At 35.5% G+C, this 21,802-nt stretch overlaps 1 protein-coding gene across 4 annotated transcripts; it reads right to left on the reverse strand.

Annotated features, from left to right (window-relative positions):
- Nucleotides 1-3,458: 3,458 nt before the first annotated feature.
- On the reverse strand, nt 3,459-20,704 carry GDI2_3 (Rab GDP dissociation inhibitor beta; the record flags this gene model as incomplete). 4 transcript variants are annotated; one of them, XM_051214933.1, is made up of 9 exons in its annotated part: nt 20,648-20,704; nt 20,403-20,604; nt 20,231-20,365; nt 20,023-20,195; nt 19,481-19,825; nt 18,883-18,985; nt 18,637-18,836; nt 16,696-16,811; nt 3,459-3,786 (listed from the first exon to the last, which is right to left on the reverse strand). In XM_051214933.1, the coding sequence occupies exons 1-9, from the start codon at nt 20,690-20,692 to the stop codon at nt 3,765-3,767; spliced, it is 1,341 nt and encodes a 446-aa protein (XP_051068118.1). In that variant the 5' UTR covers nt 20,693-20,704. The 4 variants fall into 4 exon arrangements, with proteins under 4 accessions (XP_051068118.1, XP_051068119.1, XP_051068120.1 ...); XM_012941512.3 differs by lacking the exon at nt 3,459-3,786 and having other exon boundaries at nt 16,674-16,811; XM_051214935.1 differs by lacking the exon at nt 3,459-3,786 and having other exon boundaries at nt 16,078-16,811; nt 18,637-18,985.
- Nucleotides 20,705-21,802: the final 1,098 nt, after the last annotated feature.

Consider the following 21,802-nt stretch of genomic DNA (forward strand, 5'->3'; position numbering starts at 1 on the left):
TATAAATTCTCATTAACTTACGTAATAAATTACTCCCTTTTCAGTTTTAGGCTTTTTGGCTCTGCGGTTATAGATTATTTTCGACTAGGTTATTTTAGTGAGCTATTTTATTACAAATTGGTGTTACTCGGTGAATTGTCTGTATTTCGAATAGAACTTAATAGAACATTCTGAATACACTTTGGAAATTCCACTTAATTAAAGAAAATACAAAACTATATGATCATTTGTTGCTTGAAGCACTCAGATTAATTGATCCACTCATCCTCTTTCTTTTTTTCTTCAGAAAATCAATTCTGCTATGCTTAGACACAAAACTTTAGAAGTGAATAAATGTAGACTCTTAATAAATATATTGATATAGATAAGAAATTCTTAGTAGGATTCAAGTTCTCAACAAATATTTTCTATTCTTTTACAAAACAAATTCGGCGAGACTATAATTTATGGACGGCGTTTGAACGAATCTTGTGTGACCCTGATAAACATTAGCCAATCAGCAAACAGTAAGTATAGAGTAAAGCAAATTATACAAAACCAAAGAAATAAAGTGGATACACTTCTTTTACATGGTTCAAAAACTTGTCAAGGTTAGAAAGAGGTTCAGAGGTTCTAAAATCGTAATGCATGTAGTAGAGAAAATCATCCATATGGCTACAGAATAGTCGGCCTTTGAAGCCATGATAAAGTCTCAAAAACTTTCAACCTCGACCACATAACTTCAATATTGTTTGCGTGCATTCCGGTTGTTGAGTACACTAAATGCCACTTGTGGATAACGACACGATGCACATAAACAAGCCTATGTAGGAGTCTGTACGCCCTTCAATCATTCGTATATATTGTAATACCTGGCTGCAGCCAGTGTTACTGGTGCTTTTATAATCCGGTTCGAAATGATTGTCATAATTTGCCTTAGGAATTATATATAGGGTTTCCATCACGAACTGACATCAGCTATAATGCCAGAAATCCATTTAGCCAAATGAACGAAAGGTTTTCGCGCCAAAATCCAAGATTTGTAGTCTTATACCTGATTGATCCATCTACAAATTATAGTCTCGCCGTTTTATTTGTTATAGCCGCCCAATTATCACGTTTTGTTCAAAATTCCCTGTGAACTGATCGTACGTTAGCATTAAGCAGTGAAGTTGACGCCGTGACCTTGAAATCTCTCAGACGCTTCTGATTAGCTCATCCATAAATTAGAGTATCGCCACAAATTCAATAATAAATATAAATGATATCTATATCTCAAATGTTGAAATAAGATAATCACTGAAAATAATTAATTTTATCCCCGTGATAGATAGTGATATTCAAGAGTGATCTGTGTAAAGAAGTAAATATAATTAATTGATTAGTTTTCTTTATAATCAAGATTACTGGATCTTGTTTATTCAAATGAAATACATAAACGAAGTAACATAATTCATATAGTCCACTTAATTGAAGAAAATTGTCTTCATTTTTAACTCAATGGATGATAATTTAAATCGCTCACTTATTATTCAACCTGGTTATAACAATAAATCACTGATTTAAATATGAAATTAATTTCAAATTCTGTAAAGAAAGTATTAGTAACTAAATAACCTTCACTTCATGTATCATAGTTAACAGCAATGGCTTAAAATATATTTGTCTATGAGAATAAACAAGATTTCATAATAAGATGAACTAATCAGACAAAAAAGATCATACTGCATAGTGATCATAATTTTATTTTAAAAACGGAAACTAACTCAGAATGCTCAGTTTGCTCATAAAATAGTTTTAATTTTATATTCAAATGATCGATTGAACTGAAGGAGAAAATCAGTGAGGAAAAAGCTTATGGTCAGTTTAGTGGATAAAATTTAATTTTATTTGATATAAGGACCAATTCACTTTTTATTAAGTTTTTATCTGATGTTTAAATCTGTTTGGGTTGTTTATAGAGTTTGCAGATATAAATTGGGTATTAAATAAACTTATTCAGTTCCATAATCAATTTATATTGATAACATGACAGATTTAATCTCTTTAAAACATAACAATGAGTTTTAATCAATTTCAAATAGTGAGAGGTACATATCAGTTCGTGATTCATTGTATCTGGGACCTAATACGGTAAAAAAAAAGTAACTAGTAACCTAGAGGTCATTGATTTAATTCTTGTTAGTAATCTGTTCGCATACAAAAATGGTTTATCAATATATGTCATCAAAGGTTATGTGGAAAGTAAATTTTCATTCAACCACACAACAGTGGAGTGACCTGTATGTGATAATACTAAATTAGCCTTATAATCAATCGATTTGTTTATGTCTTAAATACTCTAGTGAGTTATGTTACGTAATTACCATTTTACAATAACGAAGATAGTATAATTCAACTCCTGATAAAAAGCTGTTTAAATTATCAGACCAATTCGTTTTTACAATTTTCCAGTGTTTAGCATGAAAGTATCGTAAATGAACTACAGGTAGTTGATCAGTATTCTTGATAATGATCAATTATCTGCTTAATAGAGATAGCTACCAACTAATGACTCATTAATTATGGTACTGTGGCTTGTTATAATTCTGAATAACACAGTTTAAGCAATCTACTTATTAAATACAATTCATGTTTCTACTACTGACTATAACACACTAATTAATACCACTAAAACAGAAATGAAGAAAAACTATAATTATAAATTTATATGATGAGGAAACAAGAAAATCCAAAAATAAATAGTTCGTTTGTACCGATTTCTTTTACATGAATGGGTGACCATATTTTAAAACGTTTCAATGATAGATTTTAATGATTTCATGAGCAGTTCTCAAAGCCAAAAAGACAAGATTAGATTAACTTGAAGAAAGTATATAAGCTAGAGTACAGATAAAATTTCTTACTTCTAACGCTAAAAATTTCTGCGAAGTTCTTTCAAGTTCAGATCCGCCAAAATAAAGTGTTTCATAATTCATTGTTCGTGAGAATAATAAAAGAAAACTCATAAAACTTTACAGTATTCATCACATAGACTTTATATAAGACAGAAGGCATTGATCATCTAGAAATTAACTAATCAAGCAACCAATGAGAACGTAAGAGATTTATTGATTATTAGCAACATGAAGAAGCATGTCTATTAATTATTTCCTCATAGGGATGTCTGTCCCTACTAAAACTTGAATTAAGTTGCATTATTGTATAGATCCCTTGTGAGTTGTTATTTGGATGCTCATATTTTTACAGTGACTATTTCAATCATATAAATTTAAAATCTCATACTCACTACAATAAACGGGAAAATTAAACTACAGAGCCCACTAACGATGAGTTTGCTTTATATCTGTCAAATCAATAACCTCTTTAATCGCTAACACAACTAACCACCAACGACAAATGAAAATTCTAACTCCCTTTGGTGCACATTGCTCCTTCTATCCTTAGTGCCCAATTAGAACACGAAGACAGAAGGTCAATTTATTTTCTAGTACTGTACTGTTATATAACTCAAAAACTCACTGTATTATATGCATCAGTTATATGACTACTACGCATCACAAAATACAAAGTGTACATGACTAAATCATACGTGATAGAAAACTGAACACTAGGCATTTAATTAATTAACAATAATATAGGAACATCAAGACATATAACAACAATTAATAGATAAAATCAAATTTTCCAATAAGAGTAAAATTAAAAGTACCATAACTCAACTATTCAATAACAACACAATAATATTTCTAAAAGTTTCATATTCCCCAATTATTTGCTGCATCCTAACAGTTGTGAATTTGATCTCTGTAAAAAAGAATGAGTAATAAGTGATAAGTACTTCGAATTTAAGATAACATTATAAGACACTTACTTACGCCTGTTACTCCCAGTGCAGCTATACGCCAGTGACCAGAGTTCTCCAACCCACTCTGTTCTGGCCTTTCCTTTCTAGTTCTATCCAATTGTTGTTCATTCTTCTCATGTCTGTCACCATTTCTCGGCGTAATATGTTCTTTGGTCTTCCTCTCTTCCTTTGGCCTTGACAATTCCATGTGGGGGCTTACCTTGTGATGCAGTTGGGTGCTTTCCTCAATGTGTGTCCTATCCACTTTCAGCGCTACGCCTGGAGCCCGTCTAAGGCTACTTCCGATCCCAAGCCCGGATAAAGGAGCAGGATTGGGCATGGGGTTAGCGACCCCATCTCGTAGAAAACTAACTCACTAACCAGAAAAATTAATTCAAACCATTTAAACTCTGCCCTGGGAGTTAGAAGGTATTCATTTAGAAAAGTTATGACGCACCATAGTGAAAGTCGAGTTCCTTCGGAAGTTACGAGGTTGATGCCACTTCTGATAACCAGAGCAACCATTAATTTAGGTACATGAAATGCTCGTACAATGTAGGAGTCCAGGAGAGTTATCCGAATTGCCACCACACACATAAGTTATATATCATTTAATTCCTATTACTCTATATCTTATATCAATCCATGATGAAAATGAATTTCAAATTAAAAAGAAATTTCACTCTCCCTAAGAAGTTTATTCACTAGGATTTAGAACAATTTGTCATATAGATAAATTATCTTTATTTTTTATTCGTATAAAATATGATTCATCATTATGCTGTATGAATTTATTGATTAAACAGAATGTGTTAAAACATGATTGTAATATAAATATTGTCAATCAATTTTGTATTTCATATTTTGCACTACAAATAATTGAAATAAATTTAAACAACTAATTTGTTCATGTTTAAAATATTGAGTTGAATCAAAAGGTTTATTGACTAGAAATGCAAATCAATAAATAGTCGTTAAATGTTATATATATGGAGAGAAAATAAATAATGACGTTAAATTTGCCTGTCTATATGAACTTATACTCAGGAGTGTATAACTAAAATGGATAAAATGAGACTTAGAATGTAAATGAAAATTTTAGTTCATCTTTATTATTTAAAAAAAATTCTGTAATATTGTTCAGTGATAAAGAAAGCAATATTTTGTGATATCTAGAACTTAGATTCTTAATATATCGCGTACAATTTGAGAACTCGAACGCCAGAAGCTTACAAGTCGAAAATCAGAAGACAGAAGACAAGTAATAGGAAGGCTATTCAAACAGTGTCAAATATGGTATAAAACTCTCAGGTATTTACAGTTTTTAGTAAAAGCGAAATCATCATTATAGTTATTCAATTCGTATACAGTGGTTTCTAGCATTTGTCCAATAGGAAAGCTACATGTCGAGATTGTGAAATGTTCTTCCAAAAGACGGTTGGATGAAATGTCTTCGGCTCTTTCTGAGCTTCTTGGAGCTTTCTTGAGTCCACCTGCGGGCCGTTCTCACATATTTACCGTTTTTTTTTCATTTCAAGAGAGCTAAAAACGACTTCAATATGATATAAACGGTTCTATTACATCAAAGCAATGTAAGCTATGACTGGTAAATAAGCGAAGACAGACATAAAGTGATACGTTAAATATAATTGATTAATTTTATATTTTAACTGTCTTCTTCCTTATCGATATTCTTGTTAGTATATTCCGGGATATTAATATCTAGTTCTTGATTAAACAGTTTGGCAAATGATTGTATAATCTTCGCTATTTAGTCAAAACCACAAATAGTAAAATCCTTACAATTACTTCCTTTTGAAGAAGTTTTTGACTAAACACAGTGTGCATAAACTCTACTAAATTAAGTCAGTTACTACATTGATTGCTATCAAAAATGTAACATTTTGCTGGGAGTTACACTTTAACAATAATCAGATACTCATTACGAAATGATTACAAGGGTGAAAGTAATAACATTTTGCCCATATCACCAAAGGTACAGATTAATAATGATTTAACTATGATCCTATTGTAAACTAACCAATGAAAAATTGGATCATACTTTTCAGAAACCTATAAGCCAACACTCATCAATGATAATGTTGACCCAATATATGAGCTATAGATTTTAAGTCAACAGAGTAACATTACTCAAATAAGCTAATAATTACTACGTCGATTATAATGTTACGTTATAAGTAACCGAATTTCCGGAGAGTAAATATTTAACATTAACATCAAGTAGACAAAGAATTTATTTCCATCTTCGAGTTCTGTATTCTTAACTAATACTCTTTTCCATGTGTATATACTCTTGATTACATACTGTCTGACAAAAAGTGAACACTTGGTGTTTAGATCATAAAGTATTCTTTAAACATACTAGAACCAAACAATCAAGCAAATGGAACACAATTAACTATAGTGAACCGCTTAAAAATAATATAAAACGCCAAAACAAAGGTCAAACAAAATGTCTATAACAAACCTGATGAAATTGTCATTGACATTTTCTGGTCAGTTTATCACTATGAAGTTCAATACGCCTATTAAAATAATTTTAGTTCTTATTCCAATTTTTGTATACATTAAAATCTATGTATGTATATGAAAATGCTATTCAGAACAAAATAATTGACTGCAGTGAAAGGATTAATCAAGATATTATGTAGATCATTGGTTAATTAGCTTATGCATCATTACTGAAATTAATCTAACTAATGCGTACTCATATTATACAGTATGAAAATGACCAATCTAATTCCTTTAATGTTGTTAAATAATTTTTTTTAGTTAGTCTTAAAAAGATATGCAAAGTACTGTCAACAATTAGCATATCACTTATCAAGGTTTTTCACAGAGATATATGTAAGTTGTTCGTCATTTGTGTTAGGAACTAAAATCAGCTTGTGAAACATTGAGAATTTGGGGAGTACTTTACAGATTTTTTGCATTCATTTGTAGCCTCTCAGCAATGTATGATCGTGATCTAACATCACAATCAAGCCAAGGAACTATCAATCTTGCCGACAATATGATACTTCTAAGCCACTGAATCAGAATATAATTGTTCAGATTTCCAACTTTGATTGATTCATGTTCTTTATCCAGCAAATTATATGACTCATTGTTTCATTCCAGTTTTGGTTAACTATACAGATCATAGTTTATCTAATCACGATTCTCTAGTGAGCATACAGTCAATAATTGTTAGGGTATTTTATGGAGAGATTTTGATAGTTACAATGTGGTTTTGACAGAAAACGAACAACAGTCAGATCAAAGTTCATCCGTTATGTTGTAAATTTTAGTTAGTGATTAGGATGTCTTGACATAATGATTGATTGAATTCACTTGGTATTGTTTACTTAAATATTCCCGTTGATGCTTAGGACTGGAATATTGTTTCTATGAATTTCAGTTATGATATGTAGACGTTGACGATAGTACTTAAACTAATTAAACAATTAGAGCATATTAAAATGAATATTAAACGAATGATTTCATTTCAAAAGGATTTTCGGACATTATATGATTAAAATTATAGAACAGAATTGTGGTTTAGTAGTTAAGACATTGAAATTGTTTTTTACTTATTGTTATGTTTAAAGATCACTTCTGCATCCTTAGTTTAAACTCGGATTACTAGAATTGCAGATCCAATTCAAAGTAAAAATTTAAAGTCAATCAACTGTCAACAAACGTATTTACTAACATAAAACACGAAGACACTGGAAAATGCAACAAATTTGTTAATAGTGATGAAGTATGTATATGTCAATAGCAATCAGAAACGATCAAACTAGAGTTAGATATAGGGCCACCAAACGTTCATATTATCATTGAACATCTTTATTCTTTTTTAAATGAATGTAACTTAGTTACTTTGGTCGGTTTCCAGAAACTGAATTATTTTGTAGCTTGAAATAACCCAGAAAAAGAAAGACAAAGTTTTCTTAATTATTTGACAGTCATTTATTTATTTTGTTTTAATGAATTTTTAAATTCATTTTTGTATTGGTTGTTTGAGTCTTCCCATAGATGGTTAGAACTGCAATTGATCAGTCTCTTGTTGGTATATGTGCATACTGTATGTATTGCCTCGATATTGCTTTAATTCACAAGTATTATAAGCGAAGATGGATAGTGGCTGGTAGTGGAATCCAGAACGCGTGTTTCGCCCTACTTGGGACTCGTCAACTAGATGTACCTGCATCTAAGAGTTGATGTTCTCTCTGAAACTCTAACCTAGTACTGTTCGCTTCAAACGCCATCGCGTTATCCACTTAGCTGCCGAGTCCTGTTAGCTACTTCCTTGTGCAATGGGGTGAAGTTTAAACTCACTTGGTATTGTTTACACGATAGCGTTTGAAGCGAACGGTACTGGGTTAGAGTTTCAGAGAGAACATCAACTCTTAGGTCTAGGTACATCCATTTGACAAGTCCCAAATAGGACGAAACACGCGTCCTGGATTCCACTGCTAGCCACTATCCATCTTTGCTTATAATGATTGATTATTTATTTTAACCTCTCATTTAATAAGAAGATTTGAAAGTATACCTCACACATTATAGTATTTATTAGCAATAATATGTATCCAGGACCAAAGAGAATAATATGATCTCTGAGAAGTAGGTCTGTCATAATATCAGTACAACAATTAGATAATAATCCTGAACCATGCAAGGGACTAAATAATTTCTACAAACCATTCAATGCCGAAATAAGAATATTCTTATTTTATTTTGGTCAATTTAAATTCCATTGTTTACCAGTTTAGCCAACTAGCTTTAAATTTAAGTAATAATAAAACCACATGACATTATTTAGAGTCGAGTAGCTAACTAAGTGATTAATGAATGAAATTAACTTGTTTTAAACCAAATAGATTTTTGCCAGTGACGTCACATATGTCGGTTATATTTTGTTATCATAAAAAAAGTTTCTAAGAATTTTTCTCAAATTGGTCAGTACATTCTCATCTCACATCAAATTTTCTTTCAGAAACGAATAAGATGTGTTGTTATTTCCAGTTGGTTTAGTTATAATAAACCTAGGTAGAACTGTATATCAAGCCACCTATCGTAAACCAACTGAATTCCAGTCGATATATTGATTTCATTTTAACACATTCATTTAGGGTAAAAATCCCTCTGGTTTCAAGTCCGTTCAGAAAAGCCACCAAGAATACATCAAAATTAGATCAACAAATGGAATGCAAGCGTATAATCATCATTGTACTCGAATTCCTATGAATATTATTTTGAAGTACTTAGATGGAATCATTTATCAACAAACAATGACTCGAATGAAATATCATGAGTTGGTACCGTAGTTTGACCTTACCATGTCGTACAACACAAAAGCTCCAAAGAGTCTCAAGACTGCATAGAATAAAACAATACTGCACAGTAACTAACGCCCTCCGAGATGCTTTAGTTCAAATAAAGGATAATATTCCATCCATTTCAACAAATATTTTTTTCGACAGTTGAGATCATGAGTCAATTGAAGCTAGACCACCATGGAAAACCTGAAAGCACTGGACGGCCGTTCCGTCCTATTGTGGGACTCCTCAGCAGTGCACATCCACGATCCCGCCCCCCGCGAGATTCGAACCCAGGACATATCAGTCTCACGCGCGAGCGCTTAACCATTAAACCACTGAGCCTGCATCCATCTGTGTTAATGTCTAACTTCAACCAATCCACGAAATTGAGTGACACATCCACCACTGTCTTCAGTGAGCTAATGTCTCACAACAGACCTGGTTGAACTCCATTGGTCACGGCTTTTCACTAGAACTCCAAGAGTGTCTCTTGAGGTCAGCCACTAGTGAGATATCATAATAATACAATACAATTTCATACTGCGTGCTTCGAATTCTAGTCCCAGATTGTGTCTCGCCGAAGTTCTAGGCTTATAAGTGTAGTGAAGGAGAACACAGGTGAGGACAACCGGATTATGTTCAGCACAACATTACAGAGATACTTGGTAAAATAGAAAGACTATACTATAATAAATAAGAACTTTCGTCTAAATTTGAACGAATAGTTTCACAATATTTGGGGGCCGAGTTAATTTGAGACATTAAAAAGAAGAATATATTTGTAAAATCTCAGTGAATGAATTTGAAGTAAATCCAACATTTCGGCTGGTAATCTGGTCCAAGCTTTTTCAAGGAAAATATAATCAAACAACAAAATTATCGAACAATATTCGATTGCCAGGCGAAACGTTGGATTTACTTCAAATTCATTCGCTGAGATTTTACAAATATATTCTTCTTTTTAATATACTATAATACCTAACTTGCAAAATGTTCAATAATTATCTCGGACTTCATTGTTCTTGCATTTCTATACTAATTGCTTTCTATTCCCGTTTTTCATTTCTTGATCTTCCCAATCTTCTGCTGCCAGGCATTACATTCCTGACTCACGTTATATACTACTTATGTTAATATAAGTAGCACGCACCACACTCGTCCCCCCCTTTAATACGGACTCTTCGTAGTCTTTCTGATCGCCGTAAAGCTGTCTTCTTTGGTGCTGTTCGTGGGTCACACTCATAGTGATCTTGAAACCATCTCTGAAGTTGACTGGCATTTACGCGCTTCTGCTTGTCTTCTCTCCGGATCGTGTAAACCGAGCCGCGTCTCTCCGTGATAACGTACAGCCCTTCCCACTTTGGGATCAGCTTTCCCGACCCTGATCTCCCTGCTGTGTTACTTTTCCGTTCTCTACACTTTACTAGGTCCCCCACTGCGAAAGGATTCCACGTTCTTCTGTGTTGTTGCGCCTTCTTTATGTCTGATATTTGTTTCTTTTCCACGTTTCTTACTGCCTCCCTTCTCTCTTTTATTAACCTTGTTGTCGTCCACTTTTGTTGTTGTGGCCAGGTCTTATTATGCATTGGAAGTCGTGGCTGTCTGCCATACATGAGCAAGAAAGGTGAATTCTTGGTTGTTCTTTGTATGGAGGAACGATGCGCCAGCAAAATCAATGGTAACTCTTTCTCCCAATTTCCTTCTTTAGATGATAACCATTCCTTTAAAGTCCAGTTGTTTCTCTCTGTAAGCCCGTTTGTTTGTGGATAATACGGTGTAGTTCGTATCTTCTTGATGCCAAACTGCTTTAGACGGGCTTTAAACTCGTCACTTTCAAAACAAGGACCCTGGTCAGTTAATATCATCTTCGGTATTCCGTGACACGCTACAATATGCCTGATTACCACTTCGGTCACTGTTTTTGCCCGTTGGTTTGCAATGAGTACGGCATCTGCCCAACGTGTATCATGTTCCGTCATCACTCACAGGTACTGGTTACCGCTCGCCGTCTGTGGAAACGGTCCCATCACATCCATCAACCATAGATCACCGACTGCGGTTAGTGGGATTAACTGTAATGGAGGTTGTGCGTATCGATTGCTTTTCATTATTTAACACTGCTGGCAAGTTACCACGCATTGAGCCACATCGTCTTTCATGCCTGGCCAGTACGCACTTTGTCGTAGTAAATCCGTCGTTCTTGCGATGCCTGTATATGCTACCTGGTGACACTCGTGTGTCATCTTACGCCGCCAGTCTTTCGGGATCACAGCCACCAAATTCTCGTCATCGTTCTGCCAGGTCAGGACTCCATATGCGTTCGCTCCCAGTCGTTCCTTTTGCCGAAGCAGCATTACTACCTCCTTGTCTATTGTTCGTTTGTCGACGTCTGCGCCCTCTCTTATTAATCTGATTACCTCTCGAAGGTTAGGGTCAGCTTTCTGCTGCCGGACGAGTTCTAATGGGTCCCCCTCTAAACTATTCACTGCGTATGCGGTGACAAGTGATCCGCCATTACGTTTTCCTTTCCTGGAACATGGCCGATACTGAAGTTGTACTCTTGCAGACGTATCATCTATCGCGCCAAATTCCTTCGGGGGTCTCTTGCTGTTTTCAACCACTGCAGGGGTCTATGGTCAGTCTCAATGTAGAATCGTCTACCTAAAAGGTACGGTCTCCATTTGTCTACTTCCCACACGATTGCTAAACACTCCTTTTCGATCGCTGAGTACTTCTGTTCCGCGGGTGTGAGAACGCGACTCGCGTATCCCACCACTCTATCAGACTGACTCAAGACAGCACCTATACCATGATCACTTGCGTCTGTGGCCACTGTAAACGGGCAGTTCTTCCTTTCTAGATCTTCCCAATCTTCTGCTGCCAGGCATTACATTCCTGACTCGCGTTATATACTACCTATGTCAATATAAGTAGCATGCACCACATTAGGATTATTACCATTTCGTCAAATTAGTTCAAATTCACATATTGTTTGTTCGAGAATCGGTGAGGATTGTATTTCAGAGAAACGGAATTATATATCAAGAGAATATTCAGAAATAGTCATCCGTAAATTGTTAGATAATAACACAAAGACGACAGTTATCAGAAAATACGAATTCACATTTTGTTCAATCCAATGGTAGGGTTGTGAATGGGTGCCACGAAAACCCCATACTAGGGCAAAATCCGTCAGCAACTACGTGAAACTTCGTAGGTACGTACATCAGTTCGAGTTGCCACATCACATTAGCACAGAGATGTAGTTATCGATTCAAATCCCGTAGTGGTAGAGGTAGTAAGAGTATAAGTAGGTAATCGGAAAGATTAGGGTTAGATGATATTTGAAGAGTATAATACAGCGAAATAAATTTAGAAAGAGAAAAAAGAGACAAGGAGGATTCAGGAGATTAGAATTTGAGAGAACACAAGGAGTGTATGCACCTGCGCCATTGCAAACGATTCTGAGCCATGTCATTCAGGGTCTCTAACCATCGATTGCTATCATCTCGCGGTCCCCAACCAGGTAGTCTACACCTACCAACATGACTCAGTTCACTTGTCAGTGACTTCATGGACTTGTGCCATGTTTTGGTCTGTCCGCCCCTAGCTTTCTTCCAACCTACTCATATACCATTGAACATCGCACGTCGAGGCAGTCGGTGGTTGGGCATACGTAACACGTGTCCAAGCCATCTCAACTGATGAAGTTTCACTACTTCATCGATTGATTTGCCATCCTTACCTAGTACTCGTCTCCTAATAACTGAGTTACTTACTCGGTGGTCCCAGGATACACGAGTAATATTTCGAAGACACCTATGATTGAATACTAGTAACCTACGGATATCCTCTACTCTTACCGGCCATGTTTTACTGCCATAAAGTAGGACGGAACGAACTGCTGCGCAGTAAACACGTCCTTTGGTTGATAGATGGATATCCCACCTACGCCATAAATGACGCAAGTTGGGCCTGCTGCTCTCCCTCCCTTCAGATTCCCTATAGCTTTTTCAACTTCGTAAGGAGACGGAGGACTTACATTAATTTGCCATTCAGGTTGACTGGAGATTGTGGGAAACCGAAGTGTGACTGAAGGCCAGTTGAACTGATCCCTAAAGTGTTCTGCCCATCAATCCAACCTCCCGGATTGAAATTGTATAATATGTCCATCTTTTCTGAGAGTGTTTCGCTAACAGTCGGGTTCCTAATACCGGTTTCCTTGACAAGTCTGAACAGTTGTCTGCTGTTACCAATTGTCGCTGCCTTTTCCATCTCTCTTGCCTTCGCTACCCACCACTGTCCACGACTATTGCGTAGGCTTCTTATCAGCTTGCGCTTAAGCTGACTCTGCTCTTCGTCATGTTCAGAGCCAGATGGGATGAGTTATCGAGCATCTATCAGTGCGGTAGATGCTGCTGAGATCCAGTATTTCTCCCTGACCTTATTGTTCACCTTACTAACAGATATCATTGCTGTTTTCATAGCTTTTCGGATACCATTCCAGGCTGCCTCGGGGCGGGAATCACATACAGAGCTGCCTAACTGTTTCTCTAGTTGTCCCTCAAATTTACTCTTAGCTTGACTATCATTAAGTAGGACACCAAGGGGTTTCCTTGCATCATCTTTCCTACGTCCAGTAAGATGTAGACAAGTACGCGCTCGCACTAGAGCATGATCTGAGTCTACGCATGTGTTAGCAAAAAACAGGCGATTATCTGAGCATAACTGCAACAGACGGTCGCTATTATCTGTTCTTTATGCCACGACACCATAAGATCCACCCAGATGTCTTTCCTTCTCTCTTAGTTTACCTACTTGAGCATTAAAGTCACCAACCACTATTACTACATCAGAGCGTCTAGCTTTTCGGAGAAGGCCGGAAAGCTTTCTGTAAAACTCATCTTTTACATCGTCTGAGCTGCAGTCAGTAGGAGAGTAGGCAGAGACGACGAAGAGGTAACGACGAGTGTCCCTATATTTCCGAGCCCTTACTGTTCCGTTTAGTCGGACAGCGCACAAACGACTGTCTACTGGGATCCGGTCTAAGAGAGCTAGTTCTGCCGGAGACGGAAATCCGTGAGGTAAGGTGAGGTGTGACATTTTTCGGGTCGACCTTTTCTAGCCCCTTCCTTCCTTGTGAGAAGGCAGCATCGCCGCAGATGCTGGTTGTCCGAGGGGAACACCTTACTGCTGCCATACCCCTCTACAATCGGCAGTACGACTTCACCCTCAGACCTTGAGTTGCTGCTTTTAGACTTACCGTTCTCCAATCGACCTGCCTGGTATAGTAGAACCTACAGGAACATAAGTTCCAGCCAACATAGCTCGGTTGGGTCATCACGATAGGCAAGCCCGACCACCATGTCAAGGTAGCAGCTACGGTCAGGACTAGGGCAAAACAGCTTCCTACTTTACAATGGTTATTTAGCTTAAGTGAGCCTGTGATGTGAACTCCAAAAATAGCACTCGTAGGATTAATCTGGTCAGTATAAAGTGCTACATCAAGTACGGAAATCAAGTGTAATTATAACAGTGATATATTTCCAAAATACGAAACATGGATCAAACCTAACACAATTATTTAATATTTTATTTGACTACTAAGTGGTGTGTGCAAATAGACGAAATATATGGGAGAACCACGCATACAGTGAGAGAAAAAAGTTTATACTTAAGGCGATCGCCAATATGGAGCTGACATGATAAGGCAGACCAAAACCATTGACTTATGTTTAACCACCACATCGAATCTCTATGATTTTCTGATTTAATGGATAACACTGAAAGCAGTACATGGGATAAACAAATAAATGCACACCAGTTCATTTCCAATACGCTTTACCTGATAAAAATAAACGTCTTTAGCAGACCCCTCAGAAATTTAAAGCCACTTACTGAGAACATAGAAGGTTATGGTGACAGAAAAGATAAGGCATCTTAATTTGAATGATTTCCCTATTGCGAACTTTCATCCTGAATAAGATATGGCCAGTATATCTGAAGAAATTGTCTTAAGATTCCCTTAAACGTTTGAAGGAGCTCGATTAAAAACCAAATCCCTAGAACCGATAATATTAGAAGTGCTTATATGAATCACAGTTTTTGGTTGTATACTTATATAGTAATTTTTAAGAATAAGTAGAATGTGTAACACATGTCTAGATTGTTTATTTACGTTACGGGACTCAAACATTTCGACTCCTCATTAATGAATATTATCTCCCGTTAGATACTACAACCTTCTATACCGCATACTACTCGATCATTATGATACGTTTGAGAAGTTAACTGGACATGGCACAGGTGGAATATAAATATTTATGCTTTACTCATTCCAAATCCTCCCAAATCGAAATTCTGCAAACTTTAACATAGCACTCAATGATCTCATGAACTGATCAAATGTTTTGATCCACCTTTTTCTGGTCTTTTGGCAATAGACTCCTATACTAGAGTACAACACATCCACCACATTCGGTGAGTGAAGAAATGCAAAATCAAAACGAATAGAAATTTGCTTTATGTACAAATATATTATAAGAGGGAATGACTTGATGAGGATGCTAACTAAATTACTTAGCTCGCAAGATCTACAGATAAGTGAGCACACAACTGATTTAAACCGTCCAATAAATGAATAAAAGCTAGTTATATCTAAGTTGACAATTTATCCATTTGGATTTTTTAAAAGACAAGTACCTATCTATTTGTTAGGATAATATACAGTTTATAGATCACTGTCATATAACAGATCGAATGTGTTAGTTAAAACTAAATTGGTTAACACAGATAAAGATAAGTGATGGGATGAAAGTAATACACATTATGAGTAGATTACTGAATAATTATATGATCGCGCGTAGATTATTATCACAGGAAGTATTATTAAGTCAGGTCGGGTAGAAAAAACACAGGTGATTATAATTCAACTTAAAACTATTATTAAGCGAAAAATCACACTATAAATTGAGAAACACACAAATGAAATCACATATTCAATGAGTTGGATGGAACCATAATAAACTAAGACAATCACACACTTCAATTTGAACACCGGAGATACATTGATATCGTTAGATTGGGAAGTCAGTTGAAACAAAAAACATATATATTGAATATATATATATAAAGAGAAAATGATCAGATAAGAGAATTAGTGAAGTAAAATATGTTAGTTATATACTTAAAGCAAAAAGTTATGCAATTGAAAAATAGATTAAAAAGAAAGCATATCACATTGAAATTTCAACCTGAAAGTCAAATAAGGAATGAAAAATAAATCAGCTTGAAAAACCTAAAAGAATGTAAAGTATTAAGAAAAGTGTTGTTAAATTGAATAATATGCCACTGACAAACAAATCAAAGCATACAGATATAGTCGAACTGCGATTGTAAGATTATATATCACACAACTGACAACGATGAATAAATACGTGGACAACAGAAAATAACATATCTGTTTCAAAGAAGGATAATCAGATTTTTATTATGAAGACAACTTTTCAGAAACCGAGTTATTCATTCACTTCTTCATACCTTTTTAATTTATTAAGTTCAAACGGTTTTCCAACTATACGTTCATACAAATCTAAAACATCAGCACAAGTAGACTCAAAATGTGTAGAAGCATCATAACTTGACGAAATGAAAACCTGAAACAAAGGGAAAAAACTTGTTTTAGACTTAAAATTTCTCAACAATGTAGGAACGTATGTCTCCAATTCAGTTAGAGTTTAACGTAAACGTTTTAAATCTGACATATTCATCGTCAGTTATCATAAGTTTTTAGAATACAACCTGAGTTTGACGAAGAAAACCTGCATTATTCTCGGATTATATTGTTTGCTTGCGTTCAAAACGAATCTTAGAATTTATATACTAATTTAAGTCACTAAAAAGTGGCTTGAACAGAGCAAATCTTGTATGATAACATAAATAACAAAGTTCATTTACACGAAAAAATAAACAATATACACAGCCAAGCAATCTCAAGCGAAGCATTGGACAGTTTGTTGATAATAAACAGTAAACAAACCCATTTACAGATACAACGATACAAACAACCAAACTAAAATGATGCTTATTTTCTCAAGTTGTCAGAAAACGTCTATTCAAAACTAAGGTCAATATGAATTAATAAGTATCTTGTAAGGACACTTTTAAATCATAACATGGTTTAAAGTATTCAAAATAATTTTAAAAACCATCTTAAACAATTTATAAGAACAACTGACAAATTGTTTTAATTTGAAAATGCGACTTATACAACAGTTTTTGAAGGTGATATATATAACTGGTTAAAGTTATTATGTTCTCATCAAACTTCTAATTGGTCACACCTACTTATATGGAACAAACATCAATCACGCTTCGGTTTGGGCAACCGGGCAGTACCCAGCACTCATGCAAATCGAATGATCTATGTGGCGCATATCTATTTGGTGCCTCCTCGTACCAATGTTTATGTGTTTAAATAAATAAATAAAATACAGCATACAAGTAATTTAATCATCATACCTTCAAAATGTTTGTGTCTATTTGTAGAGCATACGGAAGTAACAAAATTAATGTTGCTTTTAGATGATAAGTTAGTACTGATTTTATAAGTACATAATATTGAATTTGGCTATTTTGATTCACATCAGATGTTAACTGTTATATCCTCGTGAAGATTGGATTACGAGTAACGGCTGAGACCTATTAACAGACTAATATCATTTATATGTTCTTAAGGTATAACTAGTCAGTAACTAGATTGTATATATTTACATTCCCCTTATTATAAGCTTTATTTTGACCTATAGATTATTATTGTACGATTTACTGTTCCTAAGTTATACTCAGTTTATTAATTACTGTTTTTCACGTTCACAGCCACTTTTGGTTATATTTTGTAGGAGTGTTATTTTCTATTTTATGGTGCGTTGTGGTCTGTTTGTCTGGTATATAAACCCAGTATGTCTGAAATAAACGATCCACATAGTGGAGGGTGTTATTAGCATTCTGGACTCAGCTGGACGGGCTAGGCGAGCAACGGACCAATAGGATGCTAGGCTGATCAGACTGGTCGAACGTCATCGATTTAGTACAGTATAAGAGCGAATAAGTCGTATTTTGGTTGGCGAATAGATTGTGATAACTAGCGGACCATAAAGTTACAACATTAACGTTTTCGACATGTGCACATCAGGCATGAGTTTCCAACTTGGCTATTGTAATTATATCAGTCTTAGTCCAGCGAGTTAAACAGAAAATTACTAGTAGGGTAGACTATAGCAATAGTTGTGGTTATCTGATTACTTTCAGGGGATCGCGAAACCTCGAACAACTGAAACAGATGTTTGAGAAGTGACATGATAAGAACAGGAACATCTTGCATGGGATGAGCGTAGATATGTGAGGTAATCTAGTATCAAAATTACTTCTTATAGAGAGAAAACATGGAAAAATTTTAATTTACATAAGCAATAATCATACCCGAGATTCACGACCATCATCTGTTGGCACAAAAAGATCCTGTACAGAATAAAACACTTGCTCAATGGTTCCAAGAAGTGCTAAACCGGGTTCGAGCTCTTTCTCTGGAGAAGATGTCTCAACGATTGTTGCAACATGTGCCACAAAGAAGTTTTCAGGACAGGCATTATGCTGATGAGATACGCATGAAATATAAATATCTAAAAAAATATATCAATGTAACATGCATACGTTGAATGAACTTACCATGTTTTCGATTAACTTCACTTTGAGGAATAATAATTTGGGTTGAAAGAGAGTTCTGTACTTCCGCAATAGGATGTGTCAGAATGCAGATGGCGCGAACAACCTAAAAGGAATGTAATCAGGGTAACCTTGTTCATAAATGGTTTATAATTCCTTCAAAATGGTATCGATTTGAGGAATAAATCTTAAAATTACGTTCTTATTGTGACTCATTGTGTGCATATACCAAAAATTGACGACTTCTCAAGCTACTTCAAGCCGTATAGTATCCTAATACATAAAACACGAGCTGGAAAGTACTAGAAAGAAAGTACTGTATGAGCCACAGTAATCTATCACTACTGTCACGCAGCCTTGGTCTTAATCCCAATACAATATGACTACAAGTTACGAGACACTATACCATAGATCACGATATTATGCACTGTAAATCCAAACTACTTTAATTATGGAGTCTATAACCGCAAAAAAGCACAAACTGTTACGAGTTTTATTCATATTCTGCTAATCACATATTGATAATAAACAACCGTACGTTTAGCTTTTCATACCAAGTTACGGAGGATTTTGTGAGTATACCTCAAGATGATTGACTTACTTGATCGACTTTTTTCACCATAGTGGGCACGTAACTTGGATCGCAAATAACCATACCACATTTTGCAATTTTATTATCTGATTTGACTCCAACAACTCTTCCTTTTTCCATCACTAGTTCATCAATCGGTTTATTGAGCATATAAGTTCCACCGTACACAGCGCACAGGCGAGCAAACGCTTGAGGCAATTCCCCCAGTCCATAGAGGGGATAGAGATATGGCGATTTACCGAATCGACAAACGGACTGGCTATACAGTTGCATACGACTTATCACCTCGATAGCAGGGACACTTTCTTTGTATGAATCATCTTGGAACAGACATATTGCATGTCCTATAAAATTCTAAATGGGAAAACATGTACAGTAGTAACTAGACTTTTATTACAGGATAATTCACTTATCAAAATTTAAATCATTCACTGGAAGCCGTTAAGTCAAAACGGTTGAAAAAACAAGGGCGAGGAGCATTTACATAAAATAATATGTCCGTAAAAGTATACCAACACTGATGATTCACACTCGCAAATGAAGTTACTTACTTGGGTTTCTTTATTGATATTAAAACTACTAAATGCGTGAGAAATAGTATCCTTTTTAATATCCATTGGTGGAGGATACACATAGTTCCATGTAGACGGATTATCTACATCAACATTCATCGACCAGACCAACAACTTTCTGAACCGACGCTTTTCGAAAAGGTCCATTAGTTCTGCAAAATTATGAACATGATGAACGTCATCATACTTGTACTAAGTGCTTCACTTTCATTACATGGTACTTTGTAGACACAACCTGAATGATAAACATAACTTCCTTCTACACTTCTAAACTCTAAGTATCGCGTCACGCCAGTATGAACAAGGATTTGAACCAATTTTCCTGTAATCAAATGTTAACAAAAAGGAAGTTTACGTACCATTCGCCATTAGAAACTTCGAAACTAGATCAACATTCCAGTCTTTAGCACGATGATACTTAGAAATGTCTGTCTCAACGTTAAAGTACTGGAACAAGGAGTCGATATTTACGGATGTGACATCACCACCGTAGTAACTGTTCTTATCAATATGGAGGACTTTTTTCCCTTCCATAGACATTAGGCTGCTAAGTATACATTCCTTATGAAAATCGAAGACGATAAAAATAGAAAAATGACATTACTTTTAAACCTGTTCCTAAAACAACAACGTCGTACACATCATCCATAACTCAGCTGTTTGCAAAGTCCAAGGAATAAAGAACACCAGCTGATCTGAGTTTCAATGTTCAATTTGCCTCAAGCACTAATATTTTTGGAAGAAATAGTGAACTGCTTGTTTCTTCGGGTATTCATCTGGGTAGCAGGAAGAAGTTCTTGGTTGTAAAGAGGTGTGAATTTCGTTGTACTCGTTCTGCAAAATCAGGGATAAAACAATTAATTATACAGGTGGTCAAGGGGTAAAAATTAAATTAATTGCCCGTAGTACCAACAGACCTAAAGTAACTGTAAAGCCTTCTTATGAGAGTAAAAGCAGGAAAATCTTTCACTATAACTTTTGGTAGCGGATTTCATAAATTCCTAATCGAACAACGAAAACGTTTGCACGAGTTTTGTGAAAGCTCCTTCGTGTTCTAACTTGAGCTGCTACCATCATAAGTATAATTTACTACTGAAACGTATCTGCGGCAGGATCAAGCAGAGGGAATTACGAGCATCATGATACACCATGATCATAAATCCCCAGACTGCTCTTAAGATCACTGTCGGTATTTAAAGAGCTACCAGATGAAGGCGGTATGTATTTAATTTATTCAATTTTCTCCACTTTTATTTATGAACGTTACGGGAACGTTATATCACTTTTGACGTAGGCGAGAAATACGGAGGTTGTGCCAACAGATGAATACTTTGTAGTGGAAAATAAATCCTTGAAATATAGTTCTGTAAGTTTTCAACATTGATGCTGACCTCATTGGTTCGACTGGACACACCCTAGCTGTAGGCACTTGGTCACTCATCTCCACCAGATCACGAGTGCGTGACCGCCTTGTCTCTCATAACTTCCTTGAACAGCTTCCAAGAAATCGACCTACTTAAACTCGCCCAGCTTCAAAAAGAATACACTGATCTTCAGCACGAGTTATCATCCACAACCCTCAAGTTACGTATCAAACATATGGGAACAGGTAAGGAAACCTTACTGTGTGACACATCTACAGGCAGGGATCGCCCAATCGTGCCGAAACACTATCGACGCAATGTCTTCAATAAGTTACACAAACTTTCCCATCCAGGTGTTCGTGCAACCATCAAGCTTATAGCAGAACCGTTTAGGT

Source organism: Schistosoma haematobium, chromosome 2, assembly GCF_000699445.3.
Source record: "Schistosoma haematobium chromosome 2, whole genome shotgun sequence".
NCBI lineage: Eukaryota > Metazoa > Platyhelminthes > Trematoda > Strigeidida > Schistosomatidae > Schistosoma > Schistosoma haematobium.